General features: G+C 52.5%; 1 protein-coding gene across 1 annotated transcript; it reads left to right on the top strand.

The window, feature by feature from the left end:
- The first annotated feature begins 19,687 nt into the window (after positions 1-19,687).
- Positions 19,688-22,782, top strand: FOXD2 (forkhead box D2). The gene has a single exon (XM_049617218.1). It carries the CDS (start codon positions 20,435-20,437, stop codon positions 21,932-21,934), a length of 1,500 nt encoding a protein of 499 aa, XP_049473175.1. The 5' UTR covers positions 19,688-20,434; the 3' UTR covers positions 21,935-22,782.
- The last annotated feature ends 3,321 nt before the right edge of the window (positions 22,783-26,103 follow it).

Raw genomic sequence — 26,103 nt, 5'->3', positions numbered from 1 at the left:
GGGACTGCCCGCGCCGCGCCCCGGCCCCGGCCCCGGCCCGCTCCCCGCCGAGCCCCTGCTGGCCCTGGCCGGGCCCGCCGCCGCGCTCGGCCCGCTCGGCCCCGGGGAGGCCTACCTGAGGCAGCCGGGCTACGCGCCCGGGCTCGAGCGCTACCTGTGAGCCTCCGCGGCGGCCAGCCCCGCCCTGCGCGCCCCGTCCTGCCCGGCTCGGCTCGGCTCGGCTCGGCTCGGCTCGGCTCGGCTCGGCTCGGCGCGCGCCTCGGGGACGGAGCGCGCCTGTGACACCTGGCCGCCCCCACCCCATTCCCACCTGTGAGCCCCCTCGGGGCGCTCCCCCGGCGCTGGATCGGGTCCCAAGTCCCAGAGCTGGAGCGCCACCAGCGAGGGAGCCCCGAGCCTTCGGAAGCCGGACTTTCGCTGTGAAGCCGCCTCCTCGACTGGCTGCTAACTTCTTCCGCCTTCCCTCGAGTTTTCACAACACATTCGAGGTCAGACTTCTGGGTTCATGACTCCATTGCTGTCTTGCCTCCATTTCCCCACAAGTTTGCCCCCAACCCCACTTACCTGTCTGCAATTTTTTTTTTTTTTTAAACTGGGAGAGAGCGCCCCTTCTGCACAGACACACCTGTCTATTTCAGTCCGGGAGGACAGTTCTTCGAGATTTCTGAACAAGCCTTACCAGGGGCTCCTGACTGAAAGGGGGGTTAGTGGGCTGCCCCACCATTTGGAAAACATAGGGCTTATTGGGTTATTTTTTTAATTAAAGTTGGTTTGATTAAAAAGAAAGAAAAAATCTTCTGGGCTCGGTGTGCTGGCTGGTGACTTGGGGGAGTGGTTTGGGGGTGAGATAGGGGGTGAGTTTCATTCAGGGTCTTGGGTTGCCACGGGGTGAGCACCTGGTCCGTTATCAGGCAAAAGTTCACGAAGTAGGACTAGGATGTGATTAAGCCATAGCTGTGCACATAGTGGGCCTAGTAAAATGCCACCACTTGCTGCGTCCCAGAGGCTGGGCCAGATGAGAGGGTGTGCGCATGGCTGTATTTGGCTAGTGAGTTTGTCTGCTGTGTGGGATTATTCCCAGCTCCCATGGATAAAGGAGCATTGGCCACTTCTCTAACAAGCTCTTCTAGAATGTGCCAAGCACTGTTCAGGAACTGGAAATACATCATTAAGCAAATGGGTGAGATCCCTGCCTAATGGAGCTTATGGATCTGTGGGGGAGACACATTACCCATCAGTCCTCAGAGAAATGAGATAAATGCTGTAGAGCCTTGCTCTCCAACTATGGTCCACAGACCTTCAACGTCACTTGGGAGCTTGGTAGAAGTGCAGAATCTCAGGCTCCACCTCAGACCCACTGAATCATCAGATTCTGCATTTTGACCAAATCTCCAGGTGATTAGGATGCACGGTACTCTGAAGGAAAGGCACTGAATCGAGACTGGGGGCTAGATTTAAAGGGCTAAACCTCCCAACTTTAAGGAGGGGGACCATGAACCACACGTTTCCCCACCGAACTTCTTGAGCTGGACTCTGCATCATCATCTATGCCCCCTGTTGTACCTACCCTGCTAGATTTACCCTGGGGCAGCTGCTACCTGAGCTGGTTACCGACTGTGCCCAGCACCACGGACAGGGCAGCTCAGAGGAGAGACTCAGAAGCTGCAGTTCGAGGGAGTTGGCCTTTGACCCTGTCCTGCTCCCTGGTGCTGACCCAAATGGTAAGCATCAGGCTTTTCCAAGCTCCCCTGCCCCAGGACTGTCAGTCTAGTGGGACCTGGATTGGGGGTCGGGGAAGGGGATCATGTGTCGAGTTCAGGGTGAATGTGACTTGCATGATGGATGTTGGATGTGCCTGATGCACCTCTTAGTGACAAGGATTTAAAGCTCTGGAGTGGTGCTGGAGGATGAGGGTGGAGACTCAGCAGCTCATAGGGGAGAAAGGGCAGGAAATCTGAGAAGGCAGGGAAGGCCCTCTTTGGTGGTAGGACACTGGGTAATGACTGTCTGGTATGAAATGCCCCGAATAGACACCCTCCTTTAGCTATTAGCCCCTTTGAGGAAGAGTCAGACCTAAGCTGCCTGAAGCATAGGAGCCCTTCACTTAATGCTTGTTGACTGACTGACTGACTGACTGACACAATGTTGTGCCTAGCTTACTGAATAATGACTGGGCTGACAGTACTTTGGCAACTTCTTATCCATTCCTACTTGCAGTCCTTGCAGTGACTTGCAAAAGAGGCAAAAGAGGTGGAGGTGGGGGCTATTTCCCCATTTGTCACATGAGAAAATCGCCCCTCCCTGGAGTCCAGCAGGTAGCAAAGATCCAGCCAGTCTCTTCTCTAAGGAGTAGAGTTCCATAAACATCAAAATATAAACTTTCTTCTGTTTCAAATGATGTTACAGCTCTTCCTCCTGCCTCAGAGCACCTCTTGATAAAATCCTTCCAAATCCAAAAACTTTCCAGAGGAGAGGAGAACCTTTCTCAGTCTATTGAAACAGGAAGTACCTTGTGAGCTCTGATTTCCATTCTCGTCACTGTCCTACAGTTCTCTGTCTTGGAACTCTGGGATCTTGGGACTCTGAGGACAAGGTGGGAAATGTCTGTCCAGAAATACTAGAAAGGTCACTACTAAACTGGAAAATCAGAGAGATTTTTTAAATGCCTCTTTAATTTTCCTTTATTCAACAGTGTCGGGCTTGCTATGTGCCGGGCCCTGTGCTGGGCTCTGAGGCCAATGCAGAATCTGTTTATGCCCTCACAGAATATGCTACATGTCATAGAATGCCCTAAGAATTTTGACACCTTGGTAGATGTTGAAGAAACAAAAACAAAAGCCCTAATTCAACTCTTGTCTTTACAAGTGCCAACCACTTATCTAGAAGTAAGATTTCAATATGATTCTCTCTTCCCCCTTTTAGGGGAAAATAATCTGAATAGAGCCTTTAGGAACCTTAAGCAAATACTCCCCCCTTCATCCTTGTAGAAAACTAGAACCTATCTTTAATCTGAAGACACATTTTTGACACTTAATTTTTGTTTTTATTAAATTGAAACAAGCATATAATCTAACAAGTCAAATAGCAAAGGCCTATGAGAGTGCCTTGCCTACTGTCAGGATCCCTGTTTTGTTCCCTAGAAGCATTTACTTTCAATTCCTATTTGTCTCTTTTGGAATATACTTCCACATTTCTGTTCTCTTGAAACAGTATGATTAATTTCCTATCATAATAATCATTTACCTCTAAAATCTTTATTTCTTTCCATCCCTGCCCAAACCATCAGCTTTTAGCATTTACATTCTGTTACCATATGAATATTGTTCTCAGATAAGCTGCTAGTGCATCATGACTACAATTTTTTTTTTTTTTTTGGTGCAACTTTTAACTTTTCCTGGAGTCAATGCCTTATTTTTTCATTTGCCTAGCTTTCTTTGTCCCTATGGCTAAATCTTCCTGTATTTTCCGAAAGCATTGGGGTATACTTTTTCATGAGGTCAAACTTATCAGGAAGTCTGTCATTGCTGTTGGTGGTTGTATTCTTCCTTTCCTGGGAGTATTTATCTTAGAGTTCTCTGTCTTCCAGATCCAGTATGAGCTGACTGCTCTCCATGTCTGCTGCACAGATGTGGACCTGAAATTTCTCATCAGTGTTATCCTTGGGATTCCTTGGAATTCCCTCCACTTCTGTCCAGTGCCGGATTCTCTGCTTCCTGGATTCCACCTCGTCTTTTTTCTTGGTTTATTTCTTTGTTTCACTTGAGGTAAATTGTGGGAGAAATTTTGCACATCTGAAATTAAGATAATTATTTTAGTACGGGAAGCTAAGTGTGCACTTTGACAATGAAATGGTTGGCCCAAAGCTCTACCTTTCTAGAGTCTTATTTGGGGAGGTTGAGGAGGAGGGGAACGGGAAATTGTTTTATGGGTTCAGCATGCATTATATATGGGGAAGCTGGGATGGTGGCTCAAAGTTATGGAAATGAGGGGTGCCTGTTTTGGCAGGAAGATAAGGCAGGGGACAGTTCTGAGTTCCTTATAGGAATATATAGGTGAGCTGAGGGGGTTGCTTCCTAACCTAGGGAGACTTGGAACACTGGATGGATGGCTTTGGGCCCAGGATGGTGCTGAGCTGGTTAGACAGTCTGTTGGACCCAGTTCAAGAAGTGGCCAACCTCACCCTGACAGGGGGAACATTGGGTACATAGAAAAGTGACATCCTTGGAAGGGACATAGGTAAGCAGATCAACAGAGAGGCTCCTTCGTGCAATTTTCAGGACCGTGGGCTTCACTTGGGAAGGCAGAGGGAAAAATGTACAACACGGAAAACCCTCTACTATTAGTGACTTGGTTGGTTTTAAGCCCATGTGAAGTACCTGTTTGGGAGATCCTGGAAGTATGAGGTTGGGGAGGATTTTGAAAGATACAGGAGGCTAAAGTAGTCTTTTTTAAACAAAAAAAATTCTGTGGACCCCCAGTATTGACCTAGACCTTAACTTTTTTTTAAGGAGGGAGAGAGTGCGCGCATGTGTGCATACACACACACACACACACACACACACACACACACACACACACGAGTGAATGGGGGAGGGGCAGAGAGAGGGAGAAAGAGAGAATCCCAAGCAGTCTTTCCTGCTCTCAGTGCAGAGCCCATCTTGGGGCTTGATCCCATGAACTATGAGATCATGATCTGAGCTGAAATCAAGAACAGGATGTTCAATCAACTGGACCACCCAGGCACCCCAATCTTAACTTTTTATTATAATATCATTTAGTATGTGCAGATATAAAATTCTTAGACTTGTACCTTGTATGCAACTATAAAACAAAAATTTAATTCACAAATCAAGTTCAAACAGAGCTACAAAATAAAAATTCATATTCACAACATTAATCAAATGTAAAAAAGATATTGTTTTGCTGAAGCTAAATAAATCACTTGCACCATAATTGTGGCCTTGAGCGCTCCATCACAGTCTTTTGGGTTTGGTATGGCTTGAGCCACGATGCCTAAATTTATCCACCATTGTTTTCTTTTGAATGAAGTACAAGCATTCCTTCATATAGCAGGCCATGCCACCAGCTGGCCCAAACACAGCATTTACTTATAAAGTCTACATTATTTTTTGCCTTATCTCAAGATTAAAGTAGTATTACTTGGGGTGCCTGGGTGGTTCAGCCAGGTAAGTGTCCAACTTTTGATTTCAGCTCAGGTCATGATCTCGGTAGTTCCCGAGATCAAGCCCTGCGTTGCACTCTGTGCTGACAGTGCAGAGCCTGCTTGGGATTCTCTTTCCCTCTCTCTCTGCCCCTCCTCTGCTCATGCATGCTCTCTCTTTCTCTCTCTCTCAAGATAAATAAATAAACATAAAAAAATAAAGGTAAAACAAACAACAAATGTAAATGAAGACTCTAAATATCAGGTCTCTGATATTTATATCGGGAGGTCATGGAAGTGGTCAATTATATGCTTATATGAATGTGTTTATGTGAATGTGAAATGAAAACACAACATTCAAAAAATGTTCATAAATTCCTACATGTATAAGAATATGTTCTTGGCCACATTTTGAATTAAGTCCTTGAAAATTAAAAAATGCTTACCTAGGGGAGCCTGGGTGGCTTAGTTGAGCGTCCAACTTCAGCTCAGGTCATGATCTCGTGGTTCATGAGTTCAAGCCCCAAATCAGGCCCTGTGCTGATAGCTCAGAGCCTAGAGCCTGCTTTGGATTCTGTGTTTCCCTCTCTCTCTGCCCCTCCCCCACTCATGCTCTGTTGCTCTCTCAAAAATAAATAAACATTAAAAAATGCTTATCTAAATAACCCTCAGGTTAGAGGAAAATTATATATAAATTAATAAAGGTGAGAAGAATACATATTAATCCATAGGATGTAGTCAAACCTGTGCTCAGAGGAAATTTCATAGCCCTAAATATCTATTAGAGAGGATCTGGGGTGGGTTGGGGTGGGGAGACCAATGAAAAGGTTACTGCAGTATCCAGGCAGAGAAGGATGGTAGCTTGGTGGAAGTAGCAGTAGCAATGGAGGGAAACAGGTATACAAAGGTATAGAAATGATCAACCATGTGGCTAAAATCTTTCTACTCCATGGAGGTTACAAACTTTCCCATTTAATCATAGCCTCATGCCGACCCTGAAAGCTTGGGGTGGTCAGTTGACTGGCACACAACCTGGTCTGGCTTGACTGATTTGAGGAGTGACTAATCTCAACACACCGATTAGTACAGAAGAAATGGAAAACACTGTCAGAAACTGTCCCTCCATTGCTCCCACCAGAGAGCACCTAGACTAGCTGATTTTACCCATGAATTCTGTCAAACTATCAAGAAACCCATTTTTCCAGTTTATATAAATTGTTCTAGAACACTGAAGAAATGGAAGACATTCCAATTCTATTTAATACGTTGTCGAAGCCTGATAAAGAAGGGGTGAAAATGCAAAATATAGCCATCCTCGCATCTGAAAGCAGATGCAAAGTTCCTCAATGAAATAGCAGCAAGTCAAATCTAGTGGTGTATTACAAAAAAATGCATGATCAAACACAGTTTATTCCTGGAACGCAGGGTGGCATTATTAGAATTATCAGCTCCAATTTACAGGATATGAACTTGGGGCTCATAAAGGTTAAGTGACTCACCTGGGCGAAGCTTAGAACTTGACTCTGGCACACCTGACTCCAAAATCATTCTCTGCCTCTGAGGAAGAGGCAAGTGGAAGTGGAAACTGGGCTCAACCCCCCCCCCCCCCCCCCCGCCCCAATTCCTCTATTCACCCTATTTTCCGCCACGCCCCTCCACGGTCCTGATCTGGAAAGGTATCTTCCAACCCAAGTGACAAGTTTTAGTCTCCTTTGTCTTTCAGTTTTCTACTTCCTTCCCTTCTGAGCTCCATTCTCTCTGACCCCTTTCCCTGTACTCCTGTCCTCCCTCCCTCTCCCCTCATCAATTTGGTGGAGACGAGAGCGCCACCTATTGGCCACCTTTTATGTACCTGATTGGAGCAGGAAATTCAGGGAAGGAAGCCAGGATGCATTTGGATGCTGTTTTGGGCTGGGAGTTGCTTCTGGTGGCTGGAAGTCACTTGCTCCAGTGGGGAACCCAGTTGCTTAGTGTGGAAGAGGAAAACTAGCTGCAGTTACCACCTCTCCTTGGAAGCGCTCCCAGGTCTCCCGTCCTCCTCCATTCTTCTTGGCAGCTCTTGGTAGCTGCCCCGTTGTAGGGGGGCTTGGAATGGGGTTATGGTAGGCAGTCCCAGCTGCCAAGAATTGATCTATTCTGTGAGAGAGAAACAGAGGAAAGTGTGCTGAGCTGAGGTCAAGAAATCTGAGGTCTGGTCAAGCACTCAGGCAACCCCTTTCCTTTCTCTGTCTTTCACAGCGATTCTCAATGCTCTCCAAGCCCCATGACTGTGTGCTCCTCCCCAGCTGAGGACTCACGTGAACCAGATACTGCCCCTGCCTCAGAGGTGTCAAATATAGGTGGGAGACAATATAGTGTGTAGTGTGCTGACAAGATGAGGGGGCTTGTAGGTCACCTTGGTCACTCACCAGTTAGAACCTCTGCTCAGCCTCAATCTCCTCTGAAAAAGGGAGAATGTGCCCTGCCCTCTCTGCCAGGGTGAGATGGCTTTTGTTTTTTTAAAAAACTTTTTAAATGTTTACTCATTTTTGAGAGACAGAGAATGAGCAGGGAAGGGGCAGAGAGAGGGAGTCACAGAATCTGAGACACAGAATCAGACTCCGGGCTCCGAGCTGTCAGCACAGAGCGCAACGCAGGGCTCGAACTCACAAACTGTGAGATCATTACCTGAGCTGAAGTCAGACGCTTAACCAACTAAGCCACCCAGGCACTCTGGGTGAGATGGCTTTTGTAACTGCTAACGTCACTGTGATGGTGGATGAGGATATTCTACCCTGTCTCGCTCATCGGGCAGCCTCACCAGGCTAGGTATGCAGGGCCTTGTCCTGAAATAGCCCTTGTCTGGAGGCTGGGCTTGAGGTTTGGGCAGTGGAGGAGAAGTAGAGACAAGAGGGCTCCATCCTGCTTGAGCATCAGACCTTAAGCCTCAGACTGGCTCCCTGAATTGTGTAGGGGCTAGGGCTTGGCGGGCTTCACAAAGAAGTCTTCCTGGAGGAGGTGAGCTCTGGTTTGGGGTCTTGAAGGAAAGGAGAAGGTCTGCTATTCCGGTTTCTATAAAACCGCCTTTCCTCCATCCTAATCCCTGTCCAGCCGGGCAGACTGAAAAAGTCTGACTACTTCCAAAGCAATTTAGGTGGGTCCAAGACAGGAGGAAGAGACAGAGGGATGGGGAAGAGAAGAGCAAAAGGGTAAGGTAGAAAGTTTGGGGTCCTAGCGAGCCGACTCACCTACTTCCCTGCCTGATGGGCCACAGGCCAGAGCCCGAAGGCATCCACTAGATTGGGCTTCTATGTCCCTGCCTTCAACATTAGCCACCAACCATATTTTTAGGTTGGGGCCCACAGGAAGTGTTTAGCACATAGTTACACTTTTTCTACTCACATGTTCTACATACTTAGCCTTATTCATTAGGATGATTCCATTGTTTGCTTGAAAGTATTTATTCATTTGTCAAATAGGCTATAAATTTACTTGGCTTTAAAATTATAAAAATAAAGTATTCAGTGAAAAGTCTCCCTTCCATTTTTGTCATTTATTTGCCCCAACAGATAATCAGTTATTAGTTTTTTATTCATCCTCTTAGCTATTTTTGTTGTATATACAAACCAAAACAAATATACATTATTTTCTCCTTTAAAAAAAAAACAAAATGGGAAGCATAATGTTTACCCTGTTGAGTATCTTGAATTTTTTTCACTCAATAATATACCTTTGATATATTTGATCTGGTCTTTCCAGATCAACAGATAAAGGGCTTCTTTATTCTATTTTACACAGTATACTATTTCCTCATATAGATGTGCCACTATTTGTCCTCCTATCAATGGACATTTACATTGTTTCCAAGCTTTTGGCATTCCCAAACCAGTTGCAATGAGGCCTTATACATATATCAGGTGTGCGGGTGTATTTGCAGGAGAAATTTCTGGAAGTGCATTTCCACGCAGTCCTTGTCAGGACACCAAGCTCCCTGTGACCACACTGGCTCTTTTGGTAACTGTCCACTTTTATTTCTCAAAGGGCCCCTTGGTGACTGTGGTCAGAATTCCACTTTCTTAGGACTGTCCTCTCCCCAGTGATCTTCCCATCAGAATCTCTCACTAGGGCCCCTCACTAGATGTTTTGCTCTGGATCTGGGAAGACTGGGCACTTGCCATCTCCACTCTGGGCGGGGTCTGTGCCCTGGCCATCAATCTGTCCAGAGTAATAGGCTCCTTCTCCTTTCCAGTCCCCAGACCCTGGGCATCAGTGGCAGGTGTAGGAAGCTCACTCTTCGGACCTCTACTGTTCAGGCCTCAGGCCTCCTGCCAAATGCTGCCATCTCCCCTTCTCTGCCATCCCCTGTCTCCAATTGTGATTCCCTTCTTCTCATCACAGGGCAACGTTCCTCTCCGGCCTTGGATTTCCCATTTTATCCGGAGCAGCCCCAGCTTTGTGGGAGAAGTGGATGAGGGAAGATCCAGCAGCAGACTCCCTGTGAGAGGCATGCATGTGACTAAGGGGGAGCCAAACTCCACTTCGTAAAACAAGGCCCTCAGCAGCCTGGGAATGTCTGGGTTGGCCCAAACCTGTGATGTCAGCTCCTGTAGCAGATAGCACCATTCTGGCTGACCTAGATCAGGATGAGCAGGAGCCTGGGCAGGTCAAGACCATGCAGAAACGGGGTTATTATTACTGCTGTGGATGGCAATCACTCATGTTTGGAATTGTACGTAGGGCATGGTAGTTAAGAGCCCTGATTCTTGAACCAGACTGTTCAAAACAGGTGATGCACTTCTTACATGTGGATAAGGATAAGGAAACAGAGGACCTGGGAGGGGCAGAGGCATGTTTGAGATTATACAGGAAGGCAGGCACAGGGATGAGAGTAGATCTCAGGCCCCTCGACTCAGGCTCCACTGCTCCTCTCCAGTCACAAGAACATATCAGGGGGAGATGCATTCTGCTAGAAGGTTGGAGCAAGCATCCTCAACAATGTGAAGGTTGGAGAGGCCAGCCAGGATCCTCACGGAGGCAATCTGACCCATAGTTGGCTCCAGCTATAGTATTAGGTATCAGGAGTCCCTGTGAGGTGGCAGCCTAGAGAATTTTCTTGGTTTCTGTCTCCAACCCAGCTATCTGGATCCTTCACCAATGAGGAAACTGACTTTGGAAGGTTATTTGTTTGAGACAACTACGAGGTGGGGACATAATTTGAACCCCTCTCTGACTTGTAATCCATCTGCTGTACCTAGATGCCTCTAAGATTCCTATCCAGTGAAGGGCACCTGGGTGGCTCAGTCTGTTAAGTGTCTGACTCTTGATGTCAGCTCAGGTCATGATCTCATGGTTTCTATGACCCGTGTAGGGCTCTACACTAACAGCTTGGAGCCGGCTCTAGATTCTCTCTCTCCTCTCTCTCTGCTCCTCCCTGGCTCATGCTAATGCTCTCTTTCTTTAAAAATAAGTGAATAAACTAAAAAAAAAAAAAACAAAAAAACAAAAAAACTACCCCAACATTCCTATCTAGTGATTACCCAGCCTCTGCTCACACATTTCCAGCGATGGGGAGCTCGCCACCATCAATGTAGCCTATCACACCTCTGAGACACAGCCCTATTGGAATGCTTTCCTTCCATTGGAGTCATGGATATTGAGTCTCCTGACAACCTTCAGGCTCCCTTTTGCCTGGGTTTCTGTGCTCCAGGTCAACGTTGTAGAGATTTGAAGATGGGGACTGTGTCAACCTGGGCCCTTTATTCTCCAGGCTAATGACCCTCGACTGGTCCTTTGTGTCTTTGGGCATCTTCCCATCCCCTCCTGTATTAATTAGGGTTAAGTTCAGCTGTGAGTAACAGACTCCACCCTGCTCCCTGCAAAGAAACTTCCACAACAGTGGCTTAACCAATATTGAAATGTGTTTTCTTTTCACATAAGTCTGTGCGGGTGGTTCAGGGTGGTGTGGTACCTCAAAGGTTTCAGGGACCCAGGATTCTTTTCTCTTGTGGTTCTGCTGTTTGTGAAATTCAACTCAAACTAGCAGAACCTCATTAAACTTAGCTTAAGAAAAGGGAGAATATCATTAGAATGTCTGGAAAGTCGAACATGAAAAAACGCTCAACATCACTCATCATCAGGGAAATACAAACCAAAACCACCAGGAGATACCACCTCACACCTGTCAGAATGGCTAACATGAACAACTCAGGCAACAACGGATGTGGGCGAGGATGTGGAGAAAGAGGATCTCTTTTGCATTGTTGGTGGGAATGCAAGCTGGTGCAGCCACTCTGGAAAACAGTATGGAGGTTCCTCAAAACACTCAAAATAGAACTACCCTATGACCCAGCAATTGCACTACTAGGCATTTATCCACGGGATACAGGTGTGCTGTTTCGAAGGGACACATGCACCCCCATGTTTATAGCAGCACTATCATCAATAGCCAAAGTACGGAAAGAGCCCAAATGTCCATCGATGGATGAATGGATGAAGAGGTGGTATGTTTATACAATGGAGTATTACTTGGCAATCAAAAAGAATGAAATCTTGCCATTTGCAACTACGTGGATAGAACTGGAGGGTATTATGCTAAGTGAAATTAGTCAGAGAAAGACAAATATCATATGACTTCACTCATAGGAGGACTTTAAGAGACAAAACAGATGAACATAAGGGAAGGGAAACAAAAATAATATAAAAACGGCGGGGGGGGGACAAAACATAAGAGACTCTTAAATATGGAGAACAAACAAGGGTTACTGGAGGGGTTGTGGCAGGTGGGATGGGCTAAATGGGTAAGGAGCACTAAGGAATCTACTCCTGAAATCATTGTTGCACTATATGCTAAGTAATTTGGATGTAAATTAAAAAAAAAAAAAAAAGAATGTCCGGAAAGTCGAAGAGTTCTAGGTTCAGGCAGAGCCAGGGGACTCGGCACTGGTGTGAAGCTGTCTCTCTCTTTAGGCTGTTTCCCTCTGTGTACAGGCTTCAATGTCAAACAGCATTCTCCATGTGACCTTCTGGTACGAAAGGAGAAGCACCCCTCCTGCAGTCCCAGAGCCCATATATACCAGAGCCCCAGACTCTCCATATCCTGCAGTCCCAGAGCCCAAAAATCCCAGATCCCCAGAATCTCCATATCCTGCAATCCCAGAGTCCATTTGTCAAATCTTGTTGAAGGAATGACCAGCTCGGCTTAGGTCACTTACTCCTGCATAGACCAGCCACCGGGCCTTGAATCTGCAATGCTATGGTTGATCACGCTGGGTTGTCTGTCTGCTCTTGGAAGTAAGTGTGAGGGACACAGAGATTGGACAGTCCCATCAGGGGACTATGGGAGGGGAAGTCTTACCCAGCAGAGAGCTGGGACATCCAAAAACTGTGAATGTGTTCAGTTCATCATGGTAAGGAGATTGAATTTTGTCTTACAAGCAATGGGGAGCCCCTGGAAGATTTTGGCAGGATTTGGCTGGCTCTAGTGGTCACAACATTTTTAAAAGAAGGAAACTGAGGCAGAGAACACGAGAGAGAAATCCAATGAGTGCTGGGGTCAGGGACCATGGAAAAACTATCTCTCACAGGGGGGACATGTTATCCCTTCAGTGGGGACTGATGGAGGAGAAACATGTCTGTCTTCAGAGAAGACATATTTCCATTGGTGATGTCATCTATCTTTCTGGGGAGTCCCAGATAAGAGGGAGAAATATGTCATGCCATTCGTTCATTCACTCGTTCAGTCCTATATCCACATGTCTAACATCCACTGAATACCTACTATGTGTTCGGTTTTGTCCCTGGCAGGAGGTAGAGTGATTGAGAATGATGAGGAACATTTAATGAGCTCTTTCAAAGTTTCAGGCACTGGGCTGAGTGCTTTATATGCATTATTTCATTTGATGCTCACAACTCTATGAGGTAGGTAATTATCATCCCCACTTTGTAGAGGAGCAAGAGCGAGGATGAAGGCAACATAAGGAGCATTCTCAAGGAGCTCACAGTCTACAGGGGGCGACAGACCCGAAAACCAGTCATGACAATGGAGGGAGCTAAGTGCTTTGGGGGCACACGGGCAGGAGCCCCTCAGAGCCTGGCCAGTGTGAGATGTTGTCCGGGGAAGCATCGCATGAAGCCTGACATTTGAAACGGGTAGAGGGTTAGGAGGACTGAGTCAGGCAGGAGTGAGCCTCATGCAAAGGTACAGACGTGAGAAAGGGAGAGCAGTTGTGAGTGGAGTGCAGGGGTTGCAGGGGAGGCTGGACAAGCAGGCTGGGGCCAGGCAGCCTGGTAACCTGTGCAGACAGATGAGCAGGTTTGGGGCAGTAATTACTGGGGCCTCATGGCAATTGCATGAAATTCACCCTCCTAGCTTCTCCTTTAACTTATTAATTGCAAACACTAGATGGCCTCCTCCTGGGGCTCTGAGGTCTCAGCAGCACCCCCTGGGTGTGCATTAGCAGCAGGGGTTTCTTGGCTCCCCCTCCCTTCCCAGGACAGAGGGGTGTGTGGTAGTTGCTTGATTCGAGGCTGTGCCCAGCCTCCAGCCCATTCACCTCCTGAAGTGGGACACTTAGCCAACCCCTGAAATTTGTTAGGGCCCTTCAAAGTAGCTTGATCTGGGCTAGGGTTGAGGAAAGGGAGTCTGACTTCCCAGGGCAGCTCTGCTCCTTCTTCCTTCCTGCCCCACCCTGGAGCAGTGACCACTCCCACACCCCATTTGGCCTGTATTTCCCCTCTCCTATGTCAATCCCCCCTCCCCCAACCAGTCCTCACCCCTCAGCCTAAGCCCTTCCCCACATCCAGGTGAAGTGGAGGGCTCTTGGCTTGGGAAGTGAGAGGTTAGGGATCTAGTTCCGCCTCTGCTACCAATTTGCTGTGTGACCTTGCGCAAGCCAGCCCTCCCTCTGGGTCTCAATTTCCCCCTCTGGGAAATGAACTTTGAAAACCTACAGTCCAATTTTGGGATAAATGACTTCAGTCTTTATTTACTGGAGGGAAAGAAAAACAGCACACCCAGCGTGCAATGCAAAGGGTGGGTGGAGTATATGGATTAACGGTCTTTTGGGGAAGGGCGAGGCAGGAAGCAGGTCGGCTGTGCAGCGCGGTGTGCGAGCGCTGGAGTCAAGGGTTCAGGCTTTCAGTTCTGAGGAGCTCAGAGCAGAAAGAGAGCAAGATGCTTTGGGCTCTCCAGAGGGCTTCTTTCTGGAGGAAGCGGGATTTGAGCAAGGCTTTGAAGTATGAGTACAGGTTGGGAAGGGACACAAGCATGCGCAAAGAGGAGTCCGGAGGTTATGAGTCTCTGGAAGACTTTGCCAAAGGGGTGGGGTGGAGAAAGGGCGCTTTGGTCCTAGACCTGGTCGTCCAGTTCCTGACTCTCTGTGTGGACGCGCCGCTCCTCCAGAGGTCGCTGTTCCCCAGGAATCCGTCACCTGCATCTACTGGGCAAGGCCGAGACTCCCTCTGGTCTCCTCGCTCTGTTTCTGTGGGGCTTACGCGGCTCCACATGGGCTCCAGAGCGGTCAGGCAACCAGCATTATGTCTCCAACCACCCAGGGACTTACGGTCTCACCAGCTACCCTACCTGGGCCTCCGAAAGGCTAAAGGCGACGGCGTGTGTGCGTGTGCGTTGCGTCGGTCACCGGGTTCGGGCGGCTGGGCCCCCTCCTCCCTTCCCTCCAGTCTTGCCCCACTTCAGGGCTGCCGAATTGCGTCCGGGTCCGAGGTCTTGCTGCTCCAGCGGCCGACGAGCAATGGGGTGGGCAGGAGGCCGCCGCTAGTCTTCTGGCTCTCCGCAGCGCCGTGACCCTACGCTCTCCTCTCTCTCCCGGCTGTAGTCCCAAACCCGTACCCAGGTTTGCACCCACACATCCTCCTTCCCCGCCAGGGTCACGCGGTGGGCCTGGGGTGGGTTCGCAATTCCCACGAGGTTGCGCCGCTTCGGGCTCTGGGGTAGAGCTGTGGGCCTGGATCGCAAGGCTTCCAGGGCAGTCCCCTCAATCGTGCGGATGGCAGGATAGCACTCGGGACAGGCGCCGGTCGGACACAGAGCCACCACCGTCCGGAGGGGCACACACACGCGGACAGAAAAACAGACCCCCGGACCCAGAAACCCAGGACGCACTTAGACAGTAGGGGCACTTACCCCTGAGGCTGACGCTCTGACACACCTGGAAGCGTCCCCTTGACCCCTGCCCCCAGCTGCGTGTCTCTCAGGCGAGGGGGAAGCCTGTGGCAATGCGGTCGCCGGGAAGCCAGAGCCCCAGGTCCGGCGGCTGCGGGGCCGTGCTGTTTTCACCCTCGCCTGGGCCCGCAACCCTCTTCCCACGAACCAGAGTCCGCAGGCTCTGCAGCTCGCTCAGGTCTCAGCCGCCGCGCGGTGCTGAGGCCGTAGGGGGGCTCAAGCGAGCCCCCCCACTACAAAGTCCCAGGATAGGGGTGCTGGGAGGTGACCGTGGCCAGGCAGGGTGAAAGGAGAGAAAGACGTTTCCTCCGAGAAGTGGAGGGTACGCGACGTGTGGGCAACAGCGGGCGGGCAGGGCAGGTGGTCGGCGGCGGTGAAGGCGCACCCGCTGGGAGCTCGGTCATTTCTGTGCAAGCAGTGGGTCCGACCTCTCTCTGAACTCTGACCCGGAGCCCGGCTCCTGTGTGGGGGGAGCCCCGCCGCCTGACGTTCGTCCTTGCAGGTCTCCGGATCTGGAGTCTCCCGCCTCCCGCCCGGGCCGGGGAAGCCAATCGCTCTGGAGCAGGCGGAGATCCGGGTGGAGGAAGGGATCGAGAGACGTCCCGGCTTCGGCCCAACAACTGTCTCGCCCCAGAGCTGTAGCCGGATGGGGGAAGGGGAAGTGGGGGCGGCTGCGCAGGTTTCGCCGCTTTCCCCTGGGCTGGCAAGGTTTGTGAATAAAATTAGAGAAGTGTGCGGGCGGGGTGTCCCCCTGCCCGGCTCAGGCCGTGCTCGGCTCGCAGAACTCACAAGGAGGCAAGGCCGCGTGCGGTCGGGCCTTGCAGCGTCCCCGCCTCTTGCTAGCTCCGCGCCGCTCTTCGCCACTTTCGCGATTACTTCATCATATTCTCATAACCATCTGATAGCTCTCGCTTTCCCCTCGCAGAGAACAGCACGGTCACAGCGACCATGAGAAGGAAAGGGAGGGGCCATAAACGGAGGGACACCACCGAGAGCTAGCAACGCATCACAATAAACAGGCAACAACTCCCCGGTCTGAACATTCTGGAGAGGACCCTGCCCCCCCCTCCCCGTTCCCCCGACACCCCGCCCCCCCCCCGCAATGGGCGCCCCCAAACGCCTCCTTCCAGTTGTTTCTTGGCTGCTGGAGGGAGGTGGCCAAATAGTAAGGCAGAGGAAGGAGGCTGCAGGACCCCACTAGTGATACTGTAACCAAGACCCACAGAGCCTGTGGCCTCCTGCTTCTTGAAGGCTTCAGGCATGGGGGCTGAAGCACAGGTTTCGCCAGAGGAAGTGACAGACTCACCAGAGATAGCGAACGGCGCCGGAAGACATAGAAGAAGCTGAGCGCACGGTGGGAAAGCTGGTGCCAGGGTACAAGTGCAGGAAACTAAATGCATTCCATGTGTCCCGTAACCCTTCTCCCAGCCCCCAGTTTTCACCTACTCCTGGCATTGCTCAAGACAAATGGGCCCTTCTAGATTTACACTAGAACCTTGGAAGGGATGAGCGACTCCCAGAAACACCTCTCCCCAGGGAAGAGTGGAGCTTGGTCAGGGGCTAAGCAGACTTATTTGGATAAGTAAGGAGCTCTGGCCTGAGAGTCTTGACATTTGGGTCCAAGCCAACCCTGGGAGTAGGGTGAGGGGCTTTAAAAGCCTGGCCAATGGGGCGCCTGGGTGGCGCAGTCGGTTAAGCGTCCGACTTCAGCCAGGTCACGATCTCCCGGTCCGTGAGTTTGAGCCCCGCGTCAGGCTCTGGGCTGATGGCTCAGAGCCTGGAGCCTGTTTCCGATTCTGTGTCTCCCTCTCTCTCTGACCCTCCCCCGTTCATGCTCTGTCTCTCTCTGTCCCAAAAATAAAATAAAAAAAATTAAAAAAAAAAAAAAAAAAAAGCCTGGCCAAGTCACATGATCTCCTGAGCCTGTTTCCACTTCTGTAAAAATGTATGTGGGCTTGAAGGGTCCGGATGATTCCTTAAGATCATGTTCCACCCCCACATTGCAGAATAGGGGCTAGGCGTCCAGTATCCCTTTTTCCCAACCTGGGTCTCAGCAGCAGGGCCAGGCAGAGGCTGGGGTGGCAGCCGCAGCTGCTGGGTAGAATTTTGCCTGGACCATCAGAACCCAGGATATCTGGGCAGCAAATGCCTCAGCCGGTCTTACCCTGAAGCTGGGCAGGAGGCTGGAGCCTGGGGAATCTGAGAGTGCTGACAAAGAAGGGAGTTACTGGTTCATGCCTGCCACTTTAGAAATGAAGACATTCTGAAGGTGAGATGTAGTAAGACGATGCCAATGTCGTTTTTCTATTTTCTTAGATACTAGCAGAGAGAGCTGGGCTGGAGCTGATATGTGGTACACAGTGTGGGGTGTCTGTGAGTGTGGGAGAGTCTCCATGAAGTAATAAGCAAGCTTAGGGTATGTGTAGGTTGCCAGATAAAATAAATCTGCTAACTCTAGCAACCTAGGTATGTGAGCTTATTTGGGCTGATGCAAAAAATTTCTTTCCAAAGCCCCTTCATCTTTTTTTTCCCTTTTTTTCCCCCCTAGAGGGCCTTATCTCCTAGAAAATTCCAATCCCTGAAGGCCTCTAGTCCTTGCCCAATTTCTTGTCCATGGTTTGAGGACTGGCGCTCTTCTCTTCTTTCCAAAGACAGTCTGTTTATGTACACCCATCACGCTAGGTGGATCCCCTTGGTCTGAGGTGTGTGGTTGTGAGGGGATCCGAGGACTTTCTTTCCCAGGATAAGAGCAGCCAGACCTGCTTGCACTCTCCTCTGCTCTTAGCCAGATGGCACGGGAGGATGGAGACCTCTATCATGAAGATTAAGTGACAAGCACCCAGCCCTGCTCTATCTTGTAGGAGCCTAGGTGAGTCCCTTCCTCCTTCTGGGCCTCTGTTGCCACATCCGTGGAATGGGAGAGTTACATTTACACCAGATTATTCCATAGACTGGAGATTTAGATAAAAGAGAGAATGTATCCACTCTCACATCAACCCTGCTGAGATACAGCCTGCAGAGGCTGCAGCCCCCACCCTTCTCCCAGCACTTATCTTCAGGGGACCTACTTCAGCAGTGACCCGAGAGGGTTAGATAACTCAGTTATCCCAGCAGGGGTAACCCAGTGGAAGGCTAGACCAGAGCTTGGGATCAGGATGGGAGGCTACCCCACCCCCACCTTCTTTCTCTCTCCCCAAGAGTCTGCAAAGTGCTTGCAATACCCTCTTCCTAAGTAGCCTAGAGTGATATAGCTACTTTTAGGTATTAGCATGAGGTAGGTGCTTTTAAATCTCACTTTTATAGAGGAAGAAATAGAACACAAAGAGTTTAAGAAATTTACCCAAGGTGACAGAGCTGGGAAATAATAAAGCCAGGACCAGAATCCCAGCAGCCTAATTTCAGAGTCCCTGCTCTGAACTACTAGGCAAAGGAGAAAACTGAGGCTGGGTAGGGGAAGCAGCTTGCTGATTGTTATACAGCCTTGTGAAGGCTGAGGGTGCTGGGTCTCAGGCCTCGCATGCCGGAGCTTTGACCACTGCGCGGCGCTGGCGGGGCAGCAGCCGTCCATCAGCTCAGTTCTTGCCCACAACCAGGGCCCTCACCTCTGTCTCACCCCCCCTCCCGGGTTGAGACGGGCCCAGTCTGAGCTGGAGATACTGGTTGCTGGGTTCCTGGTCAGGGGAGAAAGAGACTTAATGGGATGGGCAGAAACCCGGCTGGTGAGAAAAAGAGCACAGGACCAACCTTGTGTGCACAGGATCCTGAGAGATGAGGCAACGCTGGCCCAGGGCTGAGGTCAGGGTTCATTGAGGAAGGTCTCTGTGGGGGTCCTGCTGCTGGTCCGTAGAGCCTAAGGGTCCGGGGCCGGCCAGAAAGGGGGGGGGCAGCCCTGCAGTGCGACTGGGGGTGGGGGAAATTGAACGAGGGATTCTCGACCCCCAGAGACACCCAGACAAACGCAGGGTTTCCACTGGAAACGGAGGCAGAGATTCACTGAAGGCGAGAGACAACAGAGTCACTGAGCCCAAGACAAACGGATACAAAGACGAAAAAGGGCGGAGTACGGGCAAACTCAGAGCGATGGCTCGGTCCGGGCTCCCGGAATACGGCCAGAGCGCCGCAGAGAAGCTTCGGGGAGAGCCCGACAGGCGGGCGACGCGCTCCTGGGTCTTCCCGCACACACTCCCGCGTCTGGAGTCCCGTGGCGCCGCAAGAGGATGTGTGGCGGGGTCTCGGCCTTGGAAGGGAGGAGAGGAGCGCAGTCGGAATCTCTCACCTCTCCGAGGCCCGGGGCCGAGAGCGCCAAGTTTGCTCCTCGCGATCACTCAAGTGCGTCTCCCTTTGGGCCGGAAGCCGCTCGGGCTCCGGCGGGCCCCGCGCTGGCAGCTTGCGTCCGCGCTTCTCAGGCTCGCGCTCGCGCTCCAACTGCGCCTCGGTCTTGGTGGCCCCCAGGCGCTGCCTTGGGAAGATGATAGGTGGGGGCGTCGCTACTTCTCCCGGCGCCAACTGGCGCCCTCGTGAACCTTAACATCCAGGGTCTGAGCGCACTGAAGGCAGCGGCTCCAGGGAGCGGAGCGTTTGCGGGATCTGCGGGAAAGGAAAGACCCGCCTCCGGCCACCGGAGCCAGCTCCCGCCGCGGCGGCTGTTGGTTCCCGCCGGGCCCCTCCGCCGAGGCACTCCGCCCGCCCCCTCCCGTCCCGCCCCACCCCGCTCGGGGAGCTCCGCCCCGGGTTCGCGCTCTTCCGCCTTAGGCAGCCGCGAGGCGGGAGGGACTAATCCCCCTACCCCCCATCCCGGGAGGGACCGGGGGCCGAGACCGGCCAGGGTCAGGGGAAGCCTCAGCTTCTTCCGCCCGCGCCCCGGGTGCAGGCGCCCTGCTGGGGCTCCCGGGGCAGAGGAGGGGGCAGCCAGTCGGGTGCTCACCGAGAGGTGAGAGCGGCTAGTTGGGCCACGAGGGGGCGCTGCGGAGCTGGGGACACCCTTCCCTACCCGCCTCAGTCCCCCGCCCCCTCCCCGCCCGCGCGCAAAACACACTCGCCCCAGAGGCAGCGCGGCGGAGCCCGAGCCGCGGCCGGAGCGGAGCCGGGAGAACGGCGGTGGCGGCGGCGGCACCATGACCCTGGGCAGCTGCTGCTGCGAGATCATGTCCTCCGAGAGCTCCCCGGCCGCTCTGTCCGAGGCCGACGCAGACATAGACGTGGTGGGCGGCGGCGGCGGCAGCGGTGGGGGGGAGCTCCCTGCCCGCTCCGGGCCCCGCGCCCCCCGGGACGTGCTCCCCCACGGCCCCGAGCCTCCCCCGGAGGAAGCCGAGGCGGACGCAGCAGAGGACGAAGAGGAGTCCGGCGGCTGCTCGGACGGCGAGCCACGAGCCTTAGCGTCCCGGGGGGCGGCGGCCGCCGCAGCGGGAAGCCCCGGGCCAGGCGCGGCGGCGGCCCGGGGCGCGGCGGGGCCCGGGCCGGGACCGCCGTCGGGGGGCGCGGCGACGCGGAGCCCGCTGGTGAAGCCGCCCTATTCGTACATCGCGCTCATCACCATGGCCATCCTGCAGAGCCCCAAGAAGCGCCTGACGCTGAGCGAGATCTGCGAGTTCATCAGCGGCCGCTTCCCCTACTATCGGGAGAAGTTCCCCGCTTGGCAGAACAGCATCCGCCACAACCTCTCGCTCAACGACTGCTTCGTCAAGATTCCCCGCGAGCCGGGCAACCCGGGCAAAGGCAACTACTGGACGCTGGACCCAGAGTCGGCCGACATGTTCGACAACGGCAGCTTCCTGCGGCGCCGCAAACGCTTCAAGCGGCAGCCGCTACCGCCGCCGCATCCACACACGCACCCTCATCCGGAGCTGCTGTTGCGTGGCGGGGCTGCGGCGGCCGGGGACCCCGGCGCCTTCCTGCCGGGCTTTGCCGCTTACGGCGCCTACGGCTACGGCTACGGCTTGGCGCTCCCGGCCTACGGCGCACCCCCACCGGGCCCGGCCCCGCACCCGCACCCACACCCGCACGCCTTCGCTTTCGCCGCCGCCGCCGCCGCCGCCGCGCCCTGTCAGCTGTCGGTACCCCCGGGCCGCGCCGCTGCTCCTCCACCCGGACCTCCGACGGCCTCGGTGTTCGCGGGCGCAGCCTCGGCTCCGGCCCCTGCGCCTGCCCCGGGCACAGGGTCGGGCCCTGGTCCCGCAGGCCTGCCCGCCTTCCTTGGCGCGGAGCTGGGCTGTGCCAAAGCCTTCTACCCTGCGTCGCTGAGCCCTCCCGCAGCCGGCACCGCGGCCGGTCTGTCCACCGCCCTCCTGCGCCAGGGCCTCAAGACGGACGCGGGTGCTGGTGCGGGCGGCGGGGGCGCCGCGGCCGGCCAGAGGCCTTCCTTCTCTATAGACCACATCATGGGCCACGGTGGCGGCGGGGCAGCACCCCCGGGCGGAGGCGAGGGCTCCCCGGGATCGCCATTCGCGGCGGCGGCGGGTCCTGGGGGTCAAGCCCAGGTCTTGGCCATGCTGACTGCCCCAGCCCTAGCTCCCGTGGCCGGCCACATCCGCCTCTCGCATCCCGGGGACGCGCTCCTGTCCTCAGGGCCCCCTTTTGCCAGCAAAGTCGCCGGCCTCAGTGGCTGCCACTTCTGACCACGTCGAGCTCAGGGCCAGTTAGGCCCGCACTCCTCAGCCTCTCCCGGGAGCTCCTGCGGTCCCAGCGGAACTCAGGGAGTCTATTTATGAAGAGTCTCCAGACCTTGAGTCGGCGCGCGTGACTTGGCATTTCAGGAACAGGCTCCATGCTCAGAATCTTGCCGATAGTTGGGACGAAGCGGGCTCCATCGCTCAGGGAGAGGCCCAGGTCTAAGCGATGAAGTCGCAATTCATGATCCCATTCCAATTTGAGCAGTTAAAGGGGCGGCGGGGGGTGGGGAGGGAGCCTTCACTTTTTCCCAGCCTCTGCGCCTCTCAGAGGCCCTGGAGGAATGCTTTCCCGGAGGGATGTCTGCCCAGGCCCTGCGGATTCCGCCAGAAACACCAACTGCGCACAGAGAGGTCTCCCTTTCTGCCTCTCCCTTACTTCTTCCCCAACTTTGAGGCCCTGCTTGTCCAATATTATAATTTAAAGACACTTATTATCCGCTTTGTGCTTAAAAGAAAATTTCAACTTTTTTTTTCTTGCTGTTTTCCAAGGAAGTTCATTTTCTCTGAAGCCTAAAGCAGTGTCTACACAGGCAAAGTTGAACGGAGAGGTTAAGTGAGGGGTCTCCACAATCCCTGCAGAAGCTCTGGATCCCACTGCGCTGAGGAACATCCTCCCTCTTTTGTGTTGGGGGGTGCTTTTGAAGGAACTTTTCCCCTTTCCCATGGCCGGCTGGGTCCAGCCATCCAGGGCCGGCAACCCTCACAGCATTCTGCTCTGTCCCAGGCCCTGGGATATTTATTGTAGCTAAGGCAATGAGGTTGGGGTGGGAGAGGAGGGTCTGGGTCAAGGACTGGAGAGGTGGGGGTGGGGTGGGTAAGGGCACATCCTGTGGCAGGGGGTCCTGTAATTATGTGTAAATATCTGTACAGCGGGCTGCTATCTGCGTTCTCTGTCCACTGGGTGTGCATTGATTTAGACTTCTCCACTGCGGGGAGACTCTGAAATCGTCTGATGGTTTGTGTGGAAGAAAAGAAAAATCTGTCTTCCCCCCCTCCCATTCCCCATTGGTGTCAGTTGAATAAAGGTATGTGAACTCAGCAGTCACCAGCTCTGTCTGCTTGCCTGCACTCCCCTTTGCCAGTTGGGGCTCTCCCAGACCCCTAGCTCCGGGGCAGAGAGGGAGTGAGGAAGGGCCCTGGGCAGCCCAGACAGGTAAATGAGGGCTGGGGCTTATCGGGTACAGGGGATATCGTGGCCTTGGCCTTTGGCTGTCAATGGGGCCAGGATTCTGGGAAGCCTGTGACCCCTCTAGCACTTTCATTTTCACTCTGGTCCTAAATATCTGCCTGGGGTTCTGCAGAGAGATTTTGTTTCAAATGCACCTGGGAACTCTCATCTTCTCGTTTAGACTTTAGTGTGGCCTGGGCTTATTTGGGTGCCCAGTGCTCATGGCCATTATACCCATGAAGTACAGTTTCAGTGAATGTGTCTTGATGCATATTCTGTACGCCTCTGTGTGTGGAGGCTTTCGTGGAGCTTGTGATTCCTGTTTGTGTTTCTGAGGGTCATCACATATCCCTGCTTTTTGCCCTTCTTTGGGAGGGGGAGGTGAGTTGTATTTTAGGATAGCTGTGTTTTTTATTCCTCTGCAAGTTCATGAATGTGTGTCTGTTTGTGATTCTCTGTCACAGTCTTTTTCTGAGTCCCTAAGAGGAGAGAGATTTCTCTTTAGCCGCTGTAGATCGTTCCTTGGATACCCCTCCCCCTCACCACTGGGGGACTGGTCAGAGTGAAAAGCTTGCACTGGGGACTGTGGAACCCCTCTCTCCTCCAGCCTGCAAGAGTTAGAAGTGCACACTATGAGCCAAAGGGGAGAGTTAGTGCGGTCCTCCTACTCTGTTAAAGCAAACCTCCTGAACCCCTGAGTCTTGCTCAGAGCCAGAACCTACTGCAAAGCCATCGGGCTGGCTGAGTCTTCCATAAGCCCATTGAGCTTCCCAGCTTGCTGCCTGTGGCTGGGACTCCAGGTGGCTGGACTCGCAAGCATGTTAGGCGAGAGGTGATGCTTTGGGGGAAACAAAGATGGTTAGTTAGCTCTTTCTCTGTACATTCAACCGGGGAAATAGAGAAGGAGAAATACGGAGGTGCAGAAAGAGGCAGTGCTGCCTTCACAGAAAATAGATGCACGCTGAGGGCGAGTGTTGGGTGACGGTGGGTGACACACTGAAGGAGGAAGACAGGGTCAGGGAACCAGTTGTAGAGAACTTGAGAGGGTCAAGCAGGGAGAAGCCCCACAGACCTCTTGAGCCAGATTCTCAGGCATCGGTAACAGTAGGAAAGGAGGAGGAGGTAGAGGACAGAGTGCTCTGTAGAAGGAGGGTCAGAACCAGGATCAGGGTAGGAAGAACACACCAGGGCTGAGGAGCAGTGGTCTCCTGTCTGAGGAGAGGCTCCGAAGTCTCTCAGCCCATTCCCCAGTGGAGGAGAGACAAGGTTGGAGGTGCGTGGAGTAAATGCAGCCCCTTTGCCAGAGGTGAGGTGCCTTCTCCTCCATCTCGTGGAGACACTGCGGGAGGGTAGGGAGGTAGAATGCGGTGGGCCACCTTCCCAGGGTTTTATCAAACAGCCCACAAGAAGTAAGGTTAGAGTCAGCGGTCAAAAGAGCGAAATGCCTGCTGATACGGGGATAATGGCTCTGGCTGGCTGCTTGGTTGGCTTCAGTTGCGGAGTTTGATTTCATTTCTTTTGAGAACGGTTGGACATGACCATGTGTGTGTTTGCCCTCAATAAAACATTTTGTAGCGTACATGGTCTCATTTACCATGAGTATGTCACTCCCAGGTATTAGGTTGGAGCTGCAAGTAAAAGATTTATCAGTTGGTTTTTTTCTTCTTTAGAAGAGAAAAAATTAAGTCAGCCAGAAGGTGGATAGATAGATAACTGCTTCAGCTGTTACTTCCAGGAGAAGCAGCAGATCCTTCTGGACTCCTCAGTGTGTGATTGTGAAAGTGTGTGTGTGTGTGTGTGTGTGTGTGTGTGTGTGTGAATTCATCTAAGCATGTTGCTTGTATCTATCTATATGTGTGTCAGAGGGTCCGTAGCAGGAGAAGATAGAAATAAGAGCATTGGGAAGAGTGAGATGCACCCTTCCAGGGGCTTCTAAGAAACTTGAGGCCACAGACCCATGGTTCAGATCCTAGTTTCACCATGGGCCAAGGCCAGATCTGGCTCAGATTATGGCTGGGGGGTGGGGTGGGCAGAAAGAAGCCACAGATGCCCAACTAGCCTTGAGAAAGACCAAAAAAAGAATTGCTGAGAGACCTGCACTACTGAAGGCAGGGGAGATGGGAGGGTGTTTAGAATTTGAGAGTCCTTTGGGTTGTGTGGGCCCAGAACCTGTAAATGAGGAACTGGCAAGGACCCACCTGGGACCTGGACTGTAGGGAAGAGCAGGAAGAAGGATGAGGGAATTGTAGATTTGTAAGGTAGAGCCCTCTGTCTTGTTCCTCCCAATCCACAGACCAGAGGGATTCAGTAAATGGCTCCTTCCTACCCCGTGGGTGCAAAGGGTGCATGTTCAGTGTAAGGTGGCTTACTTAGGGATCAGCCTCCTGGGAGGAGAAAATAGGCCATCCCATCTGGAGCAGCTTCTGTGGGTTCCCTCCCAGTCCTGGTAGAGACGACTGAGCTTCTACCCCCGCAGGCCCCAACAATCGGTGACAATAAGAAAATATCCAGGGCACACCTTCATCTCTCGAGGTGAGAAAAAAAAATGCTAAGAAATCGGCCTGGGGTTCAGAGAGTGCTGTTGAGAGCGGGCAGTTTAAAGGGGAAGAAAATTGGCGAATTTCACTGGTCAATTTCACTTCATTTCGTTCAATTTCGTTCAATTTCATTCCTTTTCATCCGGCGCCGGGAGGCCCGAGGCCACAAGGAGGGGGAGGGGTCTTTCCGGACAGAATTTACCCCATCTTGCAGATTTACTTTCTATGGCTGAGAACAGCCTTGATTCTCAAACTTTGACATACGTCTTTCAGCCACGACCAGGGGCACGCATTTTATTTTAATTTATTGAAGGGCATTAGGTTTGGGTGATCGAGGCACATCGGTGAACCTCTCCTCTTGCAGCCCAATTAAAGTGGTTAATTCTTTTCACCGCCGATTCCTCCCCATC

Source organism: Panthera uncia (assembly GCF_023721935.1).
Source record: "Panthera uncia isolate 11264 chromosome C1 unlocalized genomic scaffold, Puncia_PCG_1.0 HiC_scaffold_4, whole genome shotgun sequence".
NCBI classification, from domain to species: domain Eukaryota; kingdom Metazoa; phylum Chordata; class Mammalia; order Carnivora; family Felidae; genus Panthera; species Panthera uncia.
The sequence above is the reverse complement of the archived record's forward strand: the minus strand, read 5'-3'. Positions and strand labels throughout refer to the sequence as shown.

What these genes read in the sequence shown, in the direction of transcription:
- FOXD2 (XM_049617218.1), top strand. Translation starts at nt 20,435, where the DNA reads ATGACCCTGGGCAGCTGCTGCTGCGAGATCATGTCCTCCGAGAGCTCC.